This window comes from Ostrea edulis, chromosome 7 (assembly GCF_947568905.1).
Source record: "Ostrea edulis chromosome 7, xbOstEdul1.1, whole genome shotgun sequence".
Lineage (NCBI taxonomy): Eukaryota > Metazoa > Mollusca > Bivalvia > Ostreida > Ostreidae > Ostrea > Ostrea edulis.
In genome coordinates, this window is record NC_079170.1 from 76650140 (window position 1) to 76675307 (window position 25168).

A 25168-nucleotide genomic window follows, 5' to 3' on the forward strand; every position below is an offset into this window, starting at 1 on the left:
ACATTGATTAAAATCCAATTAGATAAATGGTTTTCACTCACCAAATCACCTAAAAACACAAATTTAATGATTTACTATCTTCAAAACGCTGTATGCTGCTGTAAAATTCAAGAGATTAATTTTGGAGAAAAAAAAAGAATTGAAGTGTGGATTGTTCTGTAGATAGCAGTCTGTTGAGCGCCCCAGTTTCGCTGTAATTGCTTACTAGCTAAATGATGGAAATTTTGATGAAAGCATGTTTTAAGTTTATAAAGTAAAAATATAGAGTCTAGCCCAATACATGTTTGAATGTAGTCAAACAGACCTAGAAAAAATGTAGCACCACTTCATATGCTTATTCCGGAGTCAATTATTAAAGACAACAATCCACAGAGTTGCGTGAAAACCTCATTTTTGCTGCAATTTACCTATGTGACCTCGATATTCAATGTAATTTTTGCTAGTCCCTATCAATGATTAGTAATAGATCGCACTTCAGTGTCCTCGTTTGTTCTTATATCACTTTCTCTGGAACACATAGCAAAAATGTACCAGGCAGCAATAGCATATTGCATTTTTGAATAAAGTAACTCCATACATTCAAATGACTATATAATATTTTCAGGAACAACTTATCGTGTCAGATTCCTATCTCGTACAGTGCATGATAGCAGCTTCTTCAACAACAGAAAAAGACTGTGAGGGAAGGGGCAACAAAAAATATACACTGTATAAACCATGTTCGAAAAAACACGGAATTATGGTTGAAAAATTTAAATTTTACCAACAGTATTCAATCTCATAAGAAAAATTAGATTGTTAACACGGGTCGCTAGGAACATCAAAGGCTCTGCTTACCGGTGACACTCGTTTTGAATCATGAAAGGTCAAGATAACGAACAGTGATCCATCCCAAAAGTCATCTACTTGAATTAAGTAAACGGAGTAAACCGTAGTTAAAATCAGTATGTAAAGTATTACTCAATAGTACCCTCCCCCCTTTTATTCATTAAATAATGTACATTAAACAATGCATAAAAAGAATGTATATTTCAGTTATGTTATGTGAATATTCTTTGTATATATATTCATTTTATACTATCGTTTTCCCCCTCTCATTTCCCTGTCCGTGAAGACGTTCTCTACAGAACGACATTACAAACTAGTCATTTGACACCAATTGTGATTTTCTGCCTAATTAAAGGATTTTATTATCATCATCATTATTATCATTATAAATAACACGAAAAAGTAAAGATAACAAACAGTGATAGATCTCCTAAAACGTAACGTTCACGGGGTTTTACCGTTGTGATAGATAGCGCTTTACGATCTAAACTTTGTCTAACGTCATACTCAAAATACCAACAAGAGACTATCTCCTGCTCATACCAAAGTAAAACATAGCACAGTACTTTTTGAAATGGAATTTTCTTTTTAATTAATTCGTTTCATCCTTACAATTATATCAAGACCATATCATTATGATTGGCTTAGTCTGTATTATCGCTGTTGTTATATCACTAACCGAAAACATCTAAAATAGTCATTTCTTTTTTATATATATCAAACATCAGTTCTCGAATCAAATTATTTCGTGATTAGTAAACTATGAAGTAGGTGGAGCTTATTATCAGTGTGAATGTTTGATTGACAGTTCATGATATAAGTTACAAAATACCGCTCCTTAGACGAATAATTGTGATTCTGACTGTTGCATGAAAACAACATGTACTGTTTAGAGGTAAGTGATATACTCATTTAGATATACAATTGTATATTTATTTATTTCATTTCATTTAAACTAGACAATATAAAGCTGTAACGGTTCAAGGGAAGCAGACGATACAAGTGATGTAATTCATTGATCTAAACAATATAACATATGAATATATGCTATCTAGATACCAGGTATGTGATATAAAATGTAATCATAGAACATTAAATAACTGTATATGTGCTATTTTTTCTGGAATCATGGACTATTGCTTTTCATCAATCATCTCCGTAAACTGACGATATTTCTGTATACCAAATGGAAAAACAAAATAAAATATGAAAACTCAATCCAACCATTCTATGAACCTATTACAACATTAAAATTTAGGTTTTGTTCTCTGCGTTACACTAATTCTGAGTATTAGCATACCAGGCATTTTCATCTTTGTTTGAACATCAAACTGATATTTTTTTTTTGGTATGTACAGACCTTGGACAAAAGTATTCGCACGATAATGGTCGAAGTTATTTCAACAGACACCAGCTGACGTAATCAAAATATACATTTTGAAGCATAGAAATGGAAACAAATACACATGTATGGAGAAAAAAGATGTCAAACCATTGAAGAAAATATTTTTCTCGTATTTTTTTAAAAAATAGAAATGTTCTTACCTTAATATTTTGTAATATAACCTCTGGCTCTCTGTACATGTAACCGTTTAACGGTAGCGACATGTACAACTTTTGTATGTATTCCACGGTAAATGAGGTCCATATGTCAAAAATATTGGCATAGAGTTGATGCACAGTATTTATTGTTTGTGTATGAGATTGTAATTTTCTCTTAATGGTAAGCCTTACGTTTTCGATGGGGTTTAAGTCTGGGGATTGGGCCGGCCAATCCAGTGCAGGTATATGGTTGGCATTTGTATAATTTTTTGTGGCTTGAGACCGATGTACAGGGGCATTGTCATCCATAAAATTGTATATCTGATGTGCCAGATGGCATAAAGAAATAAACTGAACTGAACTGAATAATCCATGAAACAAAACGATAAACTCCACTTGCATTCCAACAGTAAATACCATTGTCCATTGTACAGACTGCGACACACCTAGCCCGTGTCGATCAGCTATCTTCAATCAGGGGAAGCATCAGAGTATAATATTTACCCTGTATTTTTCATGAATCCTTATACCGTATGATTTACTGGTCAGAGTATTGCGGATTTATAAATCAGGAAATCATTTAGGTACGTAAATTGTTTATGCATATATAATTTGCATATACAACATTGTACGAGTGTATTGGATGAGAGAGAGAGAGAGAGAGAGAGAGAGAGAGAGATTCAACCGATGATCTTGTAATAATCGCGCTCTTATTAAGACAAATGATATCGTTAATTCAATACATGTATAACAGAACAGTAACTCAATATTGCTCTCATTAATTGATATTACAGATTTATTTGATTTATTTAAAGCACGCAATAATTAAAAATTAAACATATCATTAGATAATGTTCTTTTCAATTACTTCATTTTATGCTACTTTGGCGCTCAATAGATCTTATATATCTATGCCATTTGGCGTTATTACATTCTGCGTTGAACTCGACGCAAATTGTACTAATGCAAAATGTAATTGAGTTTATCATATTATATAATCAAGGGGGAAGGAGGGGACACGAGTGTTTATCCCCCACCTTTGATAACAATATCCATTTTTTTTTGTAATGCAAATAAAAGATATCTTGGGTGACACCCCCCACCCCCCAATTGACCCCAGCTAAAAGTTCTGATATAATAGTAGAAGACACAAACCACCACCAATTAAGAAAATGAAAATATTATGAGGCGCTCATAGTAGAGGACTCTAACCACCCCATCCCACCCCAACTATTGAAGAAAATGAAGTGTAGGGGGGGGGGGGATTATTGAGGCAGTCGAAGTAAAAGACTCTTTAACCCTTCACCCCCACATTAGGACTTTGAACATCGGACAAAACATCTTGGTTTGTTTGGTGTTTTTTTAAAAATTTTATTGCTGTTTTCTTTCATCTTTTTTAATTATTATTTTGAATGGCAAGAAATTTTGAAGAATCCAATTTTCCATTTTTTTCTTCCTATTGTACCCCCCCCCCCCCCCCACTGAAAAATGACGATACATGTCTGGTTATTACGTGTTCATTTTGCTTTTCAACACATGCATGTATACTAATTGTATGGTGTAGAATTGCACCCTTTACCAAGTTTTCCTTCATTTACACAGTGTAAGGAATGGTAAACCAAAACCACAAAACAAAATGCATAAAGACCAAGATATTTTCAAGCGTAGGAACCTCATTCATGAATACATAAATACATGTATTCAGAAAAATCACATTCATGCATTGCAGGACTATAGCATATATGTGTTTTAACGTTTCTGTAACATGCCATAATGATTACTTTCAGGCTTCAGTGTAAGTTATTCATAAATATTTTCATTTCGAAGATCTGCCGCATTGGATATATATTGAAAATAGACATACCACTGTACGTCGAAACTTAAAATGTATGCGATAAGATGTTAGTATTCATAAATCAGTAAAATTCGTGTTGAGGTTTTATTTGATACGATACAATGTCAATATATTATAATGCATAAGTAGGATTTGCAAAAGGCAAGAGTATAAACCTTTTCTTTTTTCATTATTAGTATCAATATCTATATGATCACGAAAAAACATTATATAATTCATATCCGGATTCATATACCGATTTAGATATCAATAAAACAAAGCTGCATAGTTTGGGGGGGGGGGGCTGATGAAATTAAAAGAAGGAACCCCACATTTGCATTCAAACTAGACGTACTTCAAAATGAATTAATTTCTGCTCTGACTGAAAGCATGATTCTAAATTCGGGAACGAATCTTGCATACAAAATAATTGATAGGGGAACACATAAATTCGAGCTCCTTTGGAATTTAATGAAATGCAGATATGCATCTTTCTTTCAACACGAATTGATATGTTGTTTCAGGCATGTATTCAGGGTGTTGAGATGGACAGGGAGTCTGGTCTGCTCTCCTCACGTTTTTGACAATTTACTTTTTTCCGTTATTCTCACATACAAAGTCACTATTTTCTACATGCACAGTTCAAACTAATATTTTTTTAAAAATGTAATGAATTCAATTATAAGCATCAACTCCTGGAAGTTTCCGATATATTGTCAATCACAATTTTTTAAATAGCTAGAAATTTGTAATGCTTGTAAGCTTACATTTATATAATTTTCTTTCCTTCTGTGAAATGATATATTGTACATCGAAGTAGGACTCTCTCTCTCTCTCTCTCTCTCTCTCTCTCTCTCCTGTTCAATCAATTAATATGGACATACAGGGACCATAAATAAATAAGTATGTGGTTCCCAAAGAGACAATAAAACTATATTTTCGTTTATACATTTCCTTTTATATGTGTCTTTGTGTAATCAACTGTTTATTATGGATTGCAAATGCAATACCTGCATTTTCACACAGATGTATATTTTCGATCATTATTCCCTTATTTGTATATCCAAGTTTGTATATGATCATCGATAAATTTTGAATTGAGCACGCAATATATCCAATCAGATGCTCAGTGTATATGATTAGATTCCCGATTTCTATAAACTGCAAAACATCGACCAGACAAGCATGCAATACAGAAAAAATTTCTATTCTGACATCTCCCCTGATTGAAGACACCCTGTTTGGCACGGGTGAAGTGTCGTGCAGTCTACATAATGGAATGACAACGTGTTGTAAAGTTATAACGAGATATAAATGGAATTTATCATTTTGTTTCGAGGATTTATCAGAATAAAGAGAATGCAAGGTGAAGATAACGAACAGTGATCAATCTCATAACTCCTACAAGCAATACAAAATAGATAGTTGGGCAAACACGGACCCCTGGACACACCAGAGGTGGGATCAGGTGCCTAGGAGGAGCAAGCATCCCCTGTCGACCGGTCACACCCGCCGTGAGCCCCATATCCTGATCAGGTAAACGGAGTTATCCGCAGTCAAAATCAGTGTGCCAAGAACGGCTTAACAATCGGTATGAAACACGTCAGACAGCATTTGACCCAATGCGAGGTTGTATTGACGAACTAGATCGTTATAACGACCATAGAATTTGCGAAATGCTGACTTCAATCGAGACTGTTGAAATCCCTGTACCATCAACTTGTTTGTCAGTAGCTTACCTCGATTTAAAAACTGACTATACCCAGAACAAGCTTTTGCATCTAATATTTTAATTATTTTTAATTATTTTTAATCTAATATTTTCGGTAAGTGCACATCTCCGATACCTGTTGAATAGACGTCCGTATTTGACACTTTTTTAAGGGCGAATATGCCATGTGCATTACATATTATGCATATGGCATGCATCTGTATTTTGCAAGAATTGATATAGATAATATATTTTTTGCTCTTTGCTTATTCCATTCTATCAGTATGTACATTTGTAATTGGCAAATGATTTCTCCGCATTTATTTCATAAGAAACTGCAAATACTTGCATGCATTTGCAAGTATGCAAGAAAAGCATTTTTTTTTTTTTTTTTGCATTTTGTGGTCTATATTATCTAAACTTTCAGAATGTTTCATTGGTATACAATAAATCTTGTAATTTTGAGCAAAGCATAATGTTTTTAAAATGTGGTTTTATTTGTTTCTCATTCCCTATATATACTATCGGAGATGTGCACTGGTCGAGTCCACTTAGAAAAATCACTCAGGTGTGACAATCACATTTGGGGTATATACGGGTAGAGTAAATTAGGCTACCTGAGAGAAATATGGCGGATAAGATGAGAAAGGTGTACGTATTTATTAATTCATGTCAGCTTTAAGCAAAAATTCCTTCTTACATTCGTTTGCGTACAAAGAAAAAAGCATGGGAGAAATTAACTCTCCTTGTGAAACCCCAGTATTATTTACAATAAAATCTGATAATTTTCCCTTAAATAGAACACATGACTTAATATTATCATACAATGATCTAAGAATCTTAAATGACACATCTCATGTTTTCAAGTATACAAATTACATGCGTTTTGTCTTCTTTGTGCTTATAGTAATTAATTCTAATAGTTCGTTCGCCAAAATTTTGCGATAATTAACCACAATACAGACATAAATCTAAGCCCCGATTTAAAAAAGTCTAGTTCATTAGTTGGGTAGTAACGTGGTACAGTGACGTCACATGTACCCTTCGGATTGTGAAAGTAGTGTGAGATAATATTAAAAATTCAGCTTTTAGGGGCCTAATTTATTCACCATGGGCAACATTTAAATCGATGTTGAAATTTTTCCAAGTCTTATATGTCTTCGCCACCAGTGCATACATATAGCGATATAAATACCCAAATATAGCGAGGAAAGCGTGTATGAAATCGGCAGTATTGCGAGTAATATAAAACTTATACGGTACCAATTTTGATGCACCAGATGCGCATTTCGACAAATAATGTCTCTTCAGTGATGCTCAACCGAAATGTAAATAATGTTTATATGGGTCGCTGTCTACAAACTGTTTGGTAATGTTATTCCTTTATACATCCGTAATTGGTGCTGTATTTTCTAAAATAAACTGTGCAATTATTATTTATTTATGCATTAGACAAATTATAAACAGCTCACCAAGCTAATTCCCCTGTGATTCGCTGGGTCAGTAGTATTTGGTGCCTCTTTTGTATATATATATATATAGGAACAATATAAGCAATGTGCATAATATGTTAGGAAAATATCCAGTGGAAAAAATTGCATTAAATATGGTATGTAGAAACGGTAACAGAATGTCTTTAAACACAGTAAAATACTATGGGTACATGTATATAGGAGTAATCTCCATAGTCGAGAAATATTGTTTTGAATTATAAAAGCCGAAGTGTTATCGCAGGATAATGACCGCGGCATTCCTTTGATCTTTGCAATAATCGAGGCAGAATGAATTATATTGACTTCTGATGTTACAGCTAACACTGTATCAAAAGTTCGGCTTTTCAACCTGTTGTGGTGGGATATCTGCACACAACACAAACACGTTTTTCGTATCACATAAATTACAGAGTTTCTATACATTTTTCAAAACAGATTTCATTTGTAACGGGTGTGCTCCTTCTTTATCTGGCCGGTATTGACGCAATCAAAAGTTCACCAGTCCGGAAGAGAGGTAATGGTTTGACAAATGACAGAGAGAAGAAAAATGAACAAAATATTCCTTCTTCCTTTATTCATTGTTATGCAATGAGTGAAGATAATCAATAAACATCAATCTCTTCAGTCACATTCAGAATACAAAATCAGAAGTGTTGTGAAGTGCTGTTAGCAGATAGAGAAATAATAAATTAGTAATGGTGATGGGTAATTAAAAGTTACAATCCCTCTGAGTTGTAGGCTCTGAAAGGGTCAGGATGGTCCCTCTTCGTCCAGGGTATGAGTACAACTAAGAGCTGATTGTTATATCCCTCTAATTATAGATCTGATTCCCGAACCCGAACATAATTATACTACAGGAGTTAGACAAACACGAATCCCAGGACACAGCATGTGTGAAACATGTCCTAAAGAGAACATTTAACATTAAACTAACCTAGGAGTCTGTGTTTGTCCTACTGTTAATATTGTAGCCTTTATGGGATTCATGAAATTCATCACTGTTCGTTATCTTCACTTTTCATTTCGGATAAATATATTGTTGAAATTTATATTAATCTTATGCATTTAAATTAATTATAATGTAGTCAACTAAATATATATATTAAGCATCTGTGGTAATGAGAAGGTTCTGAATAGCTATTCATGATAATTTAAGCAATTGATATTAGGAAGCACAAATACCTTATCATGCAGTCTGAACATTATAAAGGTACATATTGTAGCTCAACACACCAAAACTTATATGCTTTATGACACTACGTCACAAAATGGCGTTTTAAATGTTCTGTGAAATAATTTGTATCGATCGATTTGTTTGTCTATCATTGTAGCTCAGTGGTTAAAGCATTGGGCTGGTGAACCACAGATCTCGAGTTCAAATCCGCCAGAGTCTTTTCATGTATGCTGAAATAAGTTGTTTGAAAATAATGTTTTTATCCAAATTTGCATATTTTCTGACTTTTTGGCGTATATACTCATTATATGTCATCATATCTTTTATGATTAAATCAATTCGTACTGATTTGAAAGAAACTATTTCAGGGTGTAGTGAGTCACCTTAATTAAATAATAGGTTTTTATATACCTAAAATACAAATGCGTGAATCGGACATTGATATGGATATTACCTCGAAAAACAATTCCTACTGAGTGGTGGATGTTGCGATTATGAAATGATATTTAAAACTGTCAAATAATTCTATTCAAAATGTTTATGAAATCAGCCAATGCTTAAAATGTAACGTCATCGATTGGTTATTACATGATTATTGCAGATCCGAGTACTCAATATGAAAGTTGCAAAGATATTTTGGACAACGTACCAAGCGTAAAAGAAAACGATGGTGTATATGAGATATATGTGGGCGGTCAAAATCGGAACGTCTTCTGTGACATGTCAACGGATGGGGGCGGCTGGACGGTAAGGTGTTATATGAAAGGTGAAGATAACGAACAGTGATAAATCTCATAACGCCTATACTTATAAATAAACAAATTTTGCCAATAAACTTCGAAACGCTTGCTCCAGAGTTACATGTAATTGTAATTAAAAGATTTATATAGCACCCTATCAACATTAGTTCTCTAAAGCGCTTTACAAATGTGAAAGAAAAGACAATATAAAATCGATGTGCACATACATGTGAATAAAATATTCGTAGTGTCAGAATTAAAATGCATCATTATTATTATTAATATATAGCGATATGATATGATTACCCTAATAACATATGAAACAATTTAAAACAACCCTTAGGAATAATAAAATACATAAAAAGGACATAGGTATAATAACAAACAGGATGGTTTTTTTTCTGCTTGCACCTTTAATATTGTTTCATACATGAGGTGAAGTCCGTAAGCTATAATAGAATCTTACTTGATTAGTAAATGTCGTAATATTAATCAAAAACCCACTTTCGTTTTCAATGAACTACTCTGAAATAGAAAAAGAAATGAGAATACGGTGGCGGATACGCTTTGACGGATCTAAGCCAGTTGTATATATATTTTTAATTTTTATTAACAAATTAATAAGATTATGTAAAACTTATACGGTACCACTTTTGATGCACAAGATGCGCATTTCGACAAATAATGTCTCTTCAGTGACGCTCAACCGAAATGTTTGAAATCCGAAATAACAATTAAGTTTTAGACCTATTATAGGGGAAAACAGTGTGCCAAAAAAGTGGAGTCACATTCGTCGAAGGATAAGAGCTATGCGTGAGGGAGATAATACGATATGAAGTAAATTCATTGTTTATCGATGCTTGTGTTAAACAAATGTTTAGATCGTAAATCAAGCTCTTTATCACTCACTGGTGGTGTCCTTTACTGTGTAAAATCACTATTGAAATTATTAGACTCGCTTATATAAAAGATTATTCATATGTATTGCATTACATTAACTTAATGAAAATATATTAAGTATCTTAAAATATTTATATACAATGTAGGTAATCCAAAAAAGAATGGATGGATCTACGGACTTTTATAGAAAATGGGATGCATATAAAATCGGCTTTGGAAATCCTTGCAGTAACTACTGGATTGGTAAGATTGCTATTGATACATGGATATACATACATAAAGTTTTGAACAACATCCAGTACCTCATAGTGTCAACTACACAATTTATATAAAACACTTAAACGACATACGACATGAAGAATTAGATTATCAAATTTTCGGGTCCACTTGTTCTTTAATCATAACAAATGAATAAGTTTACATAAGATGACTGACATGATTAAGGGAATCATAAAAAAAAAAAAAAAAAAAAAAACAAGAACCAAATCTACACTAAATCCCCAAACCCATTTATACTGCAAATTACATATTTATTGTTGTTGTGTTTGTTATTCAATATCTTCTATAGAGCGTATTAGGACCCGTCGTAGTCGTTTAATTAGATGATCTAAAATTGACAAGGCTGATGGCAGTGAACAATAACGAAGACATTCACAGACTCATTGAAATAAATACCCCCGATTCAAAGCACCCGTAATGTCTCTTTATCGTGATTACATGTAGTGTCTTTGAAGATTTTTGACACTCGTCGCGGTAGTTCTGTGATCAATTTCATAACTCCTACAAGGATGGATGTGTATTGTTTAACGTCCCTCTCGAGAATAGTCCATTCATATGGAGATGTCACTCCTATAAGGAATAGAAATAGGTTGATATAGAGATTGATTTACTATGAAAGGTGAAGATAACGAACAGTGATCTATCTCATAATTGTTGTAACCAATACAATATAAAGAGTTGGGCAAACACGGACCCCTGGATATACCAGAGGTGGGGTCAGATGCCTAGGTAGGGTAAGCATCACCTGTTGACGGGTCACACCCTTCATTAACCCCAGATCTCGATCAGGTAAACTCAGTAATTCGTAGTCAGAATCAGTGTGCTAAAACGGCCGAGCAATTGGTAGGATACACGCATTTGACCCACTGACAGGCTTTATTTACAAACTTGATGGTTATAACGACCATAGAATTGGCAAAATGCTGACTTTAAAGGAGAATGTTGCAACCCTTGTAACATCAACTTGTTTGCCAGTGTCTGCCTCCATTAAAATCTTATCATAAGCAGTTTAAGCTCTTGTGTATGGAATCAGTTGAGAAATAGAAACACCATATACAGGTGATAACGGAATATTGCTACATACATAGGGGAAGTTGACGATAGAGAATGCACTTGTGATCAGCAAATAGGGGTCGCGTACTCCTCCTCGGCACCTGATCCCACCTCTGATATATCCAGATGTCCGTGTTTACCCGCCACCTAATTTTGTATTCCTTATAGGAGTTATATGATTCATCACTGTTCGTTATCTTCACCTTTTTCAATGTGAAAAAAATATACAGAGAAATATGGTGTTACGATTGAAACGAGAAATAAAAAGGAAAGTAAACAATGTAGGTATGAAAGAATTATTTTCAAAATTGCAATCAATTTGGCTACAATTCTAGAAGAATCTTTTTAAAAATCCCTTGAGACAATCTGCACACTTATTTTCAATTCGCTAATGCATGCGTAGAACATCCCCTTCAGACGTATTATACCATATCACTATTATTTTATTTTCATTGCGTCTAACAGGAAATGATGCAATACATACTTTGACGACGACGAAGGATCAAATGCTTCGGATTGAGCTTCAAAGTTTTGATTGCGATCAGACTTATGCTACGTACGCTACATTTCGCGTTGGGGATGAGAGCAGTGACTACAAACTTACTATATCAGGTTATAAAGGAGATGCGGGTATGTATATGTAACATTATCTTCATCCATCACAATATATGTTAACAGGATAAGGCATATGTAACGCTATCACGCAGCACGCCATTACGATATTAAGATTGCGTACAACACAACATTAAAGTACCATCATTTAAGAACAACAGCAATCTCATGAAATACACTTCAGGTTCTTAAAGTATTTGACGATTTTAACTCAGGAATAGTGTATTTATGTGAATTTGTAACTACTTATGAATGATATTTTTTTCTATTTACACAACTAGAAGTGCAAACACCTCTCAATCAGAAAACAATTCGCACGTTTATTTCTGTTTCAAAATTAATGAAATGCTGGGGATACATCAGTGAATAATTGTTGGTACAAGTTGACCCAACAGTCTCGTTTAAAGTCAGCATTTCACAAATTATATCGTCGTTATAACGATCTAGTTTGCCAATACAACCTATCATTGGTTCAATTGCTGTCTGACGTGTTTCATACCGATTGTTAGGCCGTTTTTTGGCACACTGATATTGACTACGGATAACTCCTTGTACCTGATCAAGATATAGGGCTCACGGCGGGTTTGACCGATCAACAGGGGATGCTTACTCTTCCTAGGCACCTGATCCCACCTCTGGTATATTCAGGGGTCCGTGTTTGCCCAGCTCTCTATTTTGTATTGTATCATAGTTTGACGTGCTTTCTTTTGTTAAAAGTGTGGGTTATCTGTACATAACCCACACTTTTCTTCAAACCCCGCCCACATTCTCGAAAAAAAACCAACACAACATCACTGTCCACTGTATGAAGTTCCTCCATATCAAAATTGCACATATCAAACACGGATAACTGACTCAGACTAAGTTCTCCAAATAGATATTCGCACTGAATCTCACTTGAAGCTTGAGACTCGATATTATCGTCAATGGTTTCGTCCAAAAGACTTTCTATTTCCATATTCTCCTCAAGTCGAGAAACACATGTAAGCAGAAATAGGGGTATCGTTTATTATATAAACAGTTTTATAAAAGACCCAGTCACGTGATAAGAACGCGTTCAAGAATAAACTTGTTTTGTGAACAGCAGCGGCTAATCAGACTTGTCGTGTTTTTAAAATGGTTTTATGCCATAGAAATTTTAATATTTTTTTCGCTTATGTTTCATCTATTTTTTTTTTAATTCATTGTATATACATATAAATGTTTTTCAGCCAATTTATTCAAAATATGAAGGATATCAAATAGGATTTTAAAAAGAGTAACTACCATCATTAATTTAATATATTGCTAACTGTTTAAACAGAAAAATGCACAAATATGGGTTCTTAGAATTTTAATTGAATTTAATTTCAATTCTTTGAAGCAAATACCGGTACTAGAAGTCGGAGAATGGGTAAATGTGAAATAAAAATATCAAAACCAACAGTCCAAACATTTATATGCATTTAAAAAAGGTTTTTTAAAAAAATTATCAATGCTCATACATTTTTGGTGATAGAAAGTCATTTTGATAGATAATAAATAACGACTCTTATTGTACAGCAATAATGGTGTACAAAATGTAATGTAATTTAGACCAAAAATTGGCACCATATTGTAAACAGGCAACCGCGCTTCCGAAAGCTATAATAAAATATAAGGAACAAGAGTAAACTATGCTACAAGTCACTTACCCCATATACTATTTTTGATTATGTTCAAATACCCGATGGGTGTGGTCATAATGCTCCCTCGTGTCATTATGACCACGCCCATCGGGTATCTGCACATAACCAACACTATTATATGGGTTAACTACTACTTGTTGATAGGAGTTATGAGATTGATCACTGTTCGTTATCTTCACGTCTCATTATGTGAAAATAAAGAACTGTATTACTGAGTATATCGATTGTCGAATAGGTATTTATAAATGGTCGTGTGTTTCACCTGTAACGATCACGGCACTGTTTATGTTTAGCTAATTTATGTATATTTCAAGGTTTGATAAAGTTGAGTTTTGCCATTATACTCTAATTTCGTTTTCTTTTCCCCAGTGTTAACGAAAGAGAAAGTAGAAAGTATCAGAATGTATCCTACCCTGAAGCAGTCTTTGTAAATTGTTTGATTTTAGTGTTACAATTAGCGACGCTGTAAACAAAGTACATTCTGTTGAAGCTGTTATGATTCTGTGGTTTGTTAGTATTCAAAGCATTTTACATTATTGTGGATTTACATTGTGTGGAATGCCCATTTTAAGTCGTATCCATGAGAAATGGATTACTGCTTGACTGGAGGATCGGTCTGTACAGAAATGGTCTTTTTATTGCTACTCCTGGGGTTGTCTGTATAAACATTTCAAATCAAATATAAAGGCTAAGTATTTAAAGGAAAGGTGAAGATTACGAACAGTGATCAATCTCATAACTCCTATAAGCAATACAAAATAGACAGTTGGGCAAACACGGACCCCTGGACACACCAGTGGTGGGATCGGGTGCCTAGGAGGAGTAAGTATCCCCTGTCGATATATATATATATATATATATATATATATATATATATATATATATTATCACAAAAAAGGGATTTTTTGTAGAATTTAGAATCTTAAACAACTGCTCACCAGTTGAAGTTGGGAGATAAACAGATATCTCACTCATTGAAAGATCATATACTCTATGTAAAAAAAAAGCCGATGAAATCAGTGTTTTAGAATGTGGAACAATGCTTACTCCTCCTAGGCACCTGATCCCACCTATTTCATATTCCTTACGGGGCCTCCGTGGCCGAGTGGTTAGAGCATCGCGCTCAAAAACCACACGGCCTCCCACCTCTGTCGGCGCGGGTTCGAATCCCGCTCGCGCCGGTAAGTGATAAAGTTTCCCAGTTTACTTTCGGAAGGTCGGTGGTTTCTTCCCATGTACATTGTATCTGGGTTCTCTCTTCCACCAATAAAAACTGGATAAAAACTGGGCGTCATCAGATAACTGAAAAATTGTTGAGTGTGGCGGAAAAACACCAATCAATCAATCATATTCCTTACAGAAGTTATGAGATTGATCACTGTTCATTATCGACGCCTTTTATACATTGTATGTAGGTCTACTTAAAGTTCTGAATTAATGTCAAAACTGGCTGTAAAATAACCCAAAATCTGTGTTTGTTTCTTATAAAGATTTAAGGACTAGTTTTTCCTACTTGAATTTCATATTTTACTTCATATAATGCATTTTTGGTTGTTTTTCTTCTTATACTTGATAACGTTTATATCTGACAGGTACTATTCTGTATGATTGAGTTACCAGCTGAATAGGGGCCAGCAATACGCGGGCGTCCTATAATTATCAACTTGTGTGTGTGCGTGTGTGTGTGTGTGAAAACCTGTTCGGACGTTTTGTACTATCCCTGCAGCCATTTCATTGCCATTAAATGCATGAATGTATATAAACGTGTTACGGAGAAAGTTTTAATTTGGGTTTAAAACATTGTGAGCGAGTTATGGGTGATTGATAATATGATTGTTTTACGTACCGTCAAACAGTTGTCACTTGTCACATATTTGTAGTGATTTTCTTTTGTTGTTCAAGTATTGTATCTGGTTATCATCAACAGGGTTTTTATCGCATATGTGATAAAACGAGCTCCTCCCACCATGTTATCGCATGGGCGGTACTAACAATAGAAACAAGACAGGGATAATTCAGTTTCGTAAAGTTACTTTTGCTGTTTCACGGATAAAGCGTGCGCCGATCGATGTCTGGGGCGTTGAAACAGACGAGAAGTGTTATGTAACAAATACATGTATACACATACCTGTGACCGTTTTTGCAGTCAGTAATGTTAAATAGTTCTCTCTCTCTCTCTCTCTCTCTCTCTCTCTCTCTCTCTCTCTCTCTCTCTCTCATTTTATAAAGCGTTTGCTAATGCAAGTCTTTAATCCTTTTCCCACTTTAATATTTGTGTTATACAGCCACCAATATGTGATAGATACTGCCAGGGATAATCAGTTTTTGTTAAAGCTGACATGAATTAATAAATATAGTATAATTCTATATGTCCGCCATATTTCTCTGCTAATCCGCCATATTAGTTGGAATTTCTATTGTTATATGTATCGGGGTTCGCATGGTATATAAGGGGACGAGCTTTGCTATGCTTCACTTCACATCAGTGTCTTCGATTTACCTGTGCGGGTAGCTTCGACAGCTAACACGTTCATCTCCGATACTAATTTATAGGACATCAAGAAGAAATGAAATCACGTTTTGGAACACCACGCAGTGCTCAAAATTATAATAAACATATCGTACGGTAGTAAATCATTCTAAATATATATATTTGGATAAATATATATAGAATGCCTTTTCTTTACGTGAACGTGCGTACATTTGCAGTAAATATGTCAAAACTATACAAAAATGCGGAGAAATATTTCATCTTTTATCTAATAAAATGGAATAAGCAAAGGGTATACAATCTATACCATTCACAATTACTTCAAGTAAAAGGCAAAGACATAAATACTACTGTACTTATAAAATGGCATGTATGCTCGCCATGAAAACGCATTGAATGCGGACGACTATTTACCTGGGCCTACTCGTAATATCTGTAAAGGACCACAGATGTACGTGTACACTTGTCGAAAATACTCTAAGTAGTAGTAAAACTCCCTTTATTTGCATAATCCATGAAACAAAACGATAAACTCCATTTGCATTCCAACAGTAAACAACATTGTCCATTGTACAGACTGCGACACACTTAGCCCGTGCCGATCAGCTATCTTCAATCAGGGGAAGTATCAGAGTATAATATTTACCCTGTATTGTGCATGAATCCTTATACCATATGATTTACTGGTCAGAGTATTGCAGATTTATAAATCAGGAAATCATTTAGGTACATAAATTTGCATATACAACACTGTACAAGTGTATGGGATGAGAGAGAGAGAGAGAGAGAGAGAGAGAGAGAGAGAGAGAGAGAGCGAGCCGATGATCTTGTAATAATCGTGCTCTTATTAAGACAAATGATATCGTTAATTCAATAAAAAGAGAACAGTACTAGTAACTCAATATTGCTCTCATTAATTGATAATACAGATTTATTTGATTCATTTAAAGCACGCATTAATTAAAAATTAAACATATTTTTAGATAATGCTATTGTCAATTACTTCATTTTATGCTAATTTGGCGCTCAATAGATCTTATATATCTATTCCATTTTGCGTTATTACATTCTGCGTCGAACTCGACGCAAATTGTACTAATGCAAAATGTAATAATCGAGTTTATCATATTATGCGTCGTTATCAAACATCAAGGGGAGAGGGCAAGAGTGTCTGTCACCCACCTTTAATAACAATATCCATTTTTTGTTAGTTTGTAATGCAAATAAAAGATACATTGAGTGACAACCACCCCCACCCCCCCCCCCCCCCACTTACCCCAGCTTGAAAGTTCTGATATAATAGTAGAAGACACACACCACCACCAATTAAGAAACTGAAGATATGAGGCACTCATAGTAGAGGACTCTAACCACCCCATCCGACCCCCAACAATTGAAGAAAATGAAGTGTAGGGGGAAATTATTGAGGTAGTCAAAGTAAAATACTCTTTAACCCTTCACCCCACATTAGGACTTTGAACATCGGACAAAACATCTTGGTTTGTTTGGGTGTTTTGTTTTATTTTATTGCTGTTTTCGTTCATCTTTTTTAATTATTATTTTGAATGGCAAGAAATTTTGAAGAATCCAATTTTCCATTTTTCCCCTTGTTGTACCCCCCACCCCGAAAAATGACGATACATGTCTGATTATTACATGTACATTTTGTTTTGCAACACATGCATGTATACTAATTGTATGGTGCATGTAGAATTGCACCCTTACCAAGTTTTCCTTCATTTACACAGTGTAAGGAATGGTAAACCAAAATCACAAAACAAAATGCATAAAGACCAAGATATTTTCAAGCGTAGGAACTTCATTCATGAATACATAGATGCATGAATACATAAATACGTGTTTGCCCAACTATCTATTTTGTATTGCTTGTAGGAGTTATGAGATTGATCACTATTCGTTATCTTCACCTTGCATTCAGAAAAATCGCATGCATGCATTGCAGGACTATAGCATTTGTGTGTTTTAACGTTTCTGTAACATGCCATAATGATTACTTTGAGGCTTGAGTGTAATTTATTCATAAATATTTTCATTTCGTAGATCTGGCGCAATAGCCATACCGCTGTACGTAGAAATGTCAAATTCAAATGTATTCGATAAGATGTTAGTATGCATAAATCAGTAAAATTCGTGTTGAACTTTTATTTGATATGATACAATGTCAATATACTGTAATGTATTAGTAGGATATGCAGAAGGCAATAGTATAAACATTATCAGTATCAATAGCTATATGATCACGAAAAAACATTATATAATTCATATCCGGATTCATATACCGATTTAGATATCAATAGAAACAAAGCTGCATAGTTTGGGAGAGGGGTTTCTAATGAGTCTGATGAAATTAAAAGAAGGAACCCAACATTTGCATTAAAACTAGATATACTTCAAAATGAATTCATTTCTGCTCTGACTGAAAGCATGATTCTAAATTTGGGAAGGAATCTTGCATACAAAATAATTAATAGGGGAACACATAAATTCGAGCTCCTTTGGAATTGAATGAAATGTAGATATGCACCTTTCTTTCAACACGAATTGATATGTTGTTTCAGGCACGAAAACAGGGGGTTGGGGTGGGCAGGAAGGCTGGTCTGCTTTCCCCACTTTTTTTGACAATTTTCTTTTTTCCCGTTATTCTAACATACAAAGTCAGTATTTTCTACATGCACAGTTCAAACTAATATTTCTTTTTTAAATTTGTAATGAATTCAATTATAAGCATCAACTCCTGTAAGTTTCCAATATATTGTCAATCACAAATTTTTAAATAGCTGTTAATTTTTAATGCTTGAAAGCTTACATTTATGTAAGTGATCAATTTTCTTTCCTTCTGTGTGAAATGGTATATTATAAATCGAAGTAGGACGGTCGCTCTCTCTCTCTCTCTCTCTCTCTCTCTCTCTCTCTCTCTCTCTCAATGAATATGGACATACAGAGACTGTAAATAATTATGTGGTTCCAAAAGAGACAACAAAACTATAATTTTCGTTTATAAATTTCCTTTCATACGTGTCTTTGTGTAATGAACTGTTTATTGTGGATAGCAAATGTAATACACGCATTTGCACACAGATGTATATTTTCGATCATTATTCCCTTATTTGTATATCCAAGTTTGTATATGATCATCGAGAAATTTTGAATTGTGCACGCAATATATCCAACCAGATATTAGATTCCCCATTTCTATGAACTGCAAAACCTCGACCAGACAAGCATTCAATACAGGAAAAATTTTCGACTCTGACATATCCCCTGATTGAAGACACACTGTTTGGCACGGGTGAAGTGTGTCGCAGTCTGTATAATGGAATGAGAACGTGTTGTAAAGTTCTAACGAGATACAAATGGAGTTTATCATTTTGTTTCGTGGATTTATCAGAATAAAGAGAATCTAATATTTTGGGTAAGTGCACATCTCCGATACCTGTTGAATAGACGCCCATATTTGATACTTTTTTTGGCGATTATACCTTGTGCATTGCATATTATGCATATGGCATGCACCTTTATTTTGCAAGAATTGATATAAATATGTTTTATGCTCTTCGCCTATTCCATTCTATCAGTATGTAATTGGCAAATGATTTATCCGCATTTATTTTATTAGAAAATGCAAATACTTGCATGCACTTACAAGTATGCAAGAAAAGTTTCTTTTTTTTTTTTTTTTGTGCATTTTTGTCTAACTTATCTAACAGAACGTTGCATTAGTATACAATCAATATTTTGTAATTTTGAGCAAAGTATAATGTTTTAAAATGTTATTTTATTTGTTTCTCATTCCCAAAATATTACTATCGGAGATGTGCACTGGTCGAGTCCACCTAGAAAAATCACTCAGGTGTGACAATCACATTTGGGGTATATACGGGTAGAGTAAATTAGGCTACCTGAAAGAAATATGGCGGATAAGATGAGAAAGGTGTACGTATTTATCAATTCATGTCAGCTTTAAGTTAGTTTTGCTGTTTTACGGGTAAAGCGTGCGCCGATTGATGATGGGCGTTGAAGCAGACAGGAATTGTTATGTAACAGATATACACATACCTGTGACCGTTGTTTTTTTTTCAGTCAGTAATGTTAAATAGTTCTCTCTCTCATTTTATAAAGAGTTTGCTAATGCAAGTCTTTAATCCTTTTCCTACTTTAATATTTGTGTTATACATGTTTTCTTCAAACAGTTGTACAAATACATGTATAGAATTAAATTCCTGAAAAAATTATTTATGAAGCCACCAATATGTGATTGATACTGACAGGGATAATCAATTTTCGTTAAGTTAGTTTTGCTGTTTTACGGGTAAAGCGAATTAAATTTTATATACACATGCATCGTCCGACGATGGTATATGACAATCTACCATTGTATTGAATGTATGGTTCAATAAATGTAAAATGAGAAGCTTTTGAAATATGTGACAAGTCGGTTATCTTCTAGCATCCTCGTAAAATTCACATTATCAAAGAGATGGGTGGTCGGCGCACTCGTGACAGAAGGACCGCCCATCTATTCGATAATGTGAATATTACTCGGATGCTAGAAGATAACCATTACTTATATTGATAGGTCACACACATATGTAAATTTATAGAGAGAGATATCTACATATACAAACATACAAATACACATAAATATCCATATACACACACAAAAATACATACACACATACGTATACAAACACACATATATCTAATATACATGCATATGCATTTGTTACATAACAAAATTCATTGACATGTTATAGTAAAAAAAAAAAAAAGAAGACTGTTATTAAAAAAAACCCAGTATATGTACGTAAAGAACCCGAAAGGTTAACCAATTTAAAAATTGCCACTTTAATCTTACTAATGAATAACCTTCAACATTCTAAGGTGTTATCACTTTTCACAATAATTGTTCAAGAACTGCATTAAGATGGAGTGTAATAATGAACGATCTAAGGACATGTTACGGGTTTTTTTACTTTTTCTGTGGTTTAGAAGAAAGATATATGAGAGAGAGAGAGAGAGAGAGAGAGAGAGAGAGAGAGAGAGTTAGTTTGCTTTCCGGAATTCTGCCATTGAAAAAGTTTCTTTCTGAATTCTGACACATTTCATGTTTGAAAAGATCTAAAGTTACATCTAAAGTAAGTTGATGTTTCCTACCTAAAGGAGGCAGCGAGTGCAACCACTAATTCTAATCAATTTGAATAAACAAGTCCTTTTGTATTACTTCAACAACTGAGTTGTTGAATGCATCATGGTGTTTTATTTGCACCACGTCCATATAACGCTATGTGATTCGAAATTAATGTTAAGTTACCTCCCTTTAAATAAAATTGACGGTGAGGATACTGGGATTTTCCTAAATACTTCCATTTACGTTTTGCATCTCAGTTAATTTTCTTTAAACTTGCCCTTTGTTTCTTTCTGACATTCTGGATATTATACAATACGCCACCATTTATCAATATCGGCAATGCATAAAATCCACCCATTCAAAGGCATTGGATTCTTGAAATGCTTCGGAGACATTGTAATGTAGGGGGTATCCCGATGTAGACTACACGCGCAGGTGGACTACTATATGAGGTAGATCACCATGTACAAATAAATATTATACATGTATTAATGTAAATAGTATTGAATGTGGATCGCCACATAGTTTATACCGTTTAAAGAACTAATGATCAACAGATATGCGACGATATTGTACAACACAAATAATGTTCAATGTTATCTACGATAAACCACCACTCTGATTCCACACACAAGTACTTTGGAGTTGAAATAAAAATTATTCTGTAATTCCTCCTTCGTAGTCTTTGGTGATCAGATCTTCCAACAGTAACTGCCGCGGTGGTCTACAGGTAGAGCGTTCGCCGCGACAGACCTAATAAACATTTAGTGACAGTTCCATCGCCAAACGCTCGGCATCAGGTGTGAATGTCATGGTCACGGGTCCTCATAGATAACCTTAAAAACGGATCTCCTGTATCACAGTAGGTGTGGCACGCTAAAGAACCCTCACGGCTCAATGGCCATAAGCGCCGAGCATAGGCCTAAATTTGAAGCCCTTTACCGGTATTGACGGTGTCTTCATATGAGTGAAAACTTCTCGAGGGGGACGTTAAACAAGATGCAATCAATCAATGAATTCAACAGTCTGTTGAAATTCCCATATGCACGAATTAGCCTCTGTTAGCTGGCCTGATTTCATATTTTTATATAGAAGAATTTATTTAAAAGCTTCTACATGAGCAGAAACATCTCTTGCTGTGGCCTACAATTCGTTTTATGTATTAACAATAATAATCTTCATTCATATGTCGATTCGATATATCCCTGTGAACTTGATATAAAGGACACCACAGAGTCGTCCACTTCTGCTTCACACTTAGATATCTTTATTTCGAAAGATTTTAACAGCAAACTAACAACTCAACTGTATGACAAACGGGATGATTTGAGCTTCTCCATCGTCAGCTTCCCACATGTATGTACAGGTAGCAATATTCAACTATCACCTGCATATGGTGTTTATATCTCTCAACTGATTCGATACGCAAGAGTTTGTTCTGTGTATAATCACTCTTTAAATTGAGGCAGGATACTGACAAACAAGTTGATGGTGCAGGGGTTCTAACAGTCTCGTTTAAGGTCAGCATTTCGCAAATTCTAAGGTCGTTATAACGATCTAGTTTCCCAATAGAATTTATTATTGGGTCAAATGCTGTCTGACGTGTTTCATACCGAATGTTTGACTGTTTTGGCTCAATTATTTTGACTATGGATAAATCCGTTTACCTGATCAAAATATAGGGCTCACGGCGGGAGTGACCAGTCGAGAGGGGATGTTTGCTCCTCCAAGGCACCTGATCCCAGGGATCCGTGTTTGACCAACTCTCTACTTTAGATTCATTTTGGGAGTTATGAGATTGATCACTGTTCCTTATCTTCTCCTTTCATGATGAATACCAATTTCAACAACATTATAATGCATGGTATTTTAAAGCAATTGTAATATTTAAGATTTGTCATTAATGTCCATGTTTATTATTGATATGAATATCCTGTTACAGGAGACACTTTGTCGTTCCAAAACGGAAGGAAGTTCTCTACGCAGGACCGGTCTGATGTCAATATGATACATCCTTGTGTCCAAATCTATCACGGAGCCTGGTGGTACGACATCGACAACTGTACCTATTCAAACCTTAACGGAAAGTATGGAAACTCTAATGGTGTGAAATCCAGGAAATCCATGAAATGGAAAAACCTGTTAAAGGGGACATCGATGATGGTCAGGCCCAAGAACTAACCGACTTTCTGTTTATCATTAAAAGATAAAAATGTTGAAGCGTATTTATCATTGTTTATGTTTGAGAAGGTTTTTCCAATGCACACACTTCAGCGCACTTCACTCTTTACTAAATATTGGATTATTTAGGGGTACGGATTTGTCTCTGTCAACTTCCTACATGTACGTTTACGGTCACCCAGCCGACTCTATATTTTCGCCCTGATTCTATTTGTTTTTATTGGAAAATACATGATTTTCCGGAAATTTCGTCTCCTTCCAGAACCGAATCCGCTATTACTCCACTTGGATAAAAATAGAAACTTCTGCCGTTGGGTTCAGTGAAAACGGCAAGTGTTTTTATCTCTGACCTTCAAAGAATGTGCTCATCTGAAAGAGTTGAAAAGTGTTATTGCACCATTCCAAAATTCCGCGGCATTTATAGACGAAAGGTGAAAATAACGAACAATGATCAATCTCATATATCCTATAAGGAATACAAAATAGAGAGTTTGGCAAACACGCACCCCTTGATATTCCAGATATATACCTGGTGCCTAAGAGGAGTAAGCATTCCCTATCGACCGGTCACACCCACCGAGAGTCCAATGTCTTAAAGTTGACATGAATTAAGAAATACGTCCACATTTCTCATCCGCCATATTTCTCTCAGGTAGCCTAATTTACTCTACCCGTATATACCCCAAATGTGATTGTCACACCTGAGTGATTTTTCTAGGTGGACTCGACCAGTGCACATCTCCGATAGTAATGTATAGGGAATGAGAAATAAATAAAATCACGTTTTAAAACATTATGCTTTGCTCAAAATTACAAGATATTTATTGTATACCAATGAAACATTCTGAAAGTTTAGATAATTTAGACAAAAATGCAAAAAAGAGCTTTTCTTGCATACTTGCAAGTGCGTGCAAGTATTTGCAGTTTCTTATGAAATAAATGCGGATAAATCATTTGCCAGTTACATACTGATAGAATGGAATAATCAAAGAGCATAAAATATGTTATTTATATCAACAGGTACATGCCATATGCATGATATGTAATGCACATGACATACTCGCAACCCCAACCCCCCCAAAAAAAAACCAAACAAAACAAACCACCGTATCAAATGCGGACATCTATTCAACAGTATCGGAGATGTGCACTTACCCAAAATATTAGATTCTCCTTATTCTGATAAATCCACGAAACAAAATGATAAACTCCATTTATATATCTCGTTAGAACTTTACAACACGTTGTCATTCCATTATACAGACTGCGACACACTTCACCCGTGCCAAACAAGGTGTCTTCAAGCAGGGGAGATATCAGAGTCGAATTTTGTCCCTGTATTGAATGCTTGTCTGGTCAGGGGTTTTGCAGTTTATAGAAATCGGGAATCTAATCATGCACAGACATATACACTCAACATCTGGTCGGATATTTTGCGTGCACAATTAAAAATTCATCGATGATCATATACAAACTTGGATATACATGTATAAATAAGGGAATAATAGTCGGAA

General features: G+C 34.6%; 1 protein-coding gene across 1 annotated transcript; it reads left to right on the plus strand.

Annotated features, from left to right (window-relative positions):
* Positions 1-1652: 1652 nt before the first annotated feature.
* On the plus strand, positions 1653-23689 carry LOC125657081 (ryncolin-4-like). Its single transcript, XM_048887715.2, has 6 exons — positions 1653-1723; positions 7844-7922; positions 9184-9329; positions 10369-10465; positions 12020-12184; positions 23416-23689. Exons 1-6 carry the CDS (start codon positions 1709-1711, stop codon positions 23652-23654), a joined length of 741 nt encoding a protein of 246 aa, XP_048743672.1. The 5' UTR covers positions 1653-1708; the 3' UTR covers positions 23655-23689.
* The last annotated feature ends 1479 nt before the right edge of the window (positions 23690-25168 follow it).

Bases quoted from the DNA above. Each gene is read 5' to 3' on its own strand.
- LOC125657081 (XM_048887715.2), top strand. The intron at 10,466-12,019 runs GTAAGATTGCTA...TGCGTCTAACAG, and splicing joins TTGCAGTAACTACTGGATTG to GAAATGATGCAATACATACT. The intron at 12,185-23,415 runs GTATGTATATGT...ATCCTGTTACAG, and splicing joins AGGTTATAAAGGAGATGCGG to GAGACACTTTGTCGTTCCAA.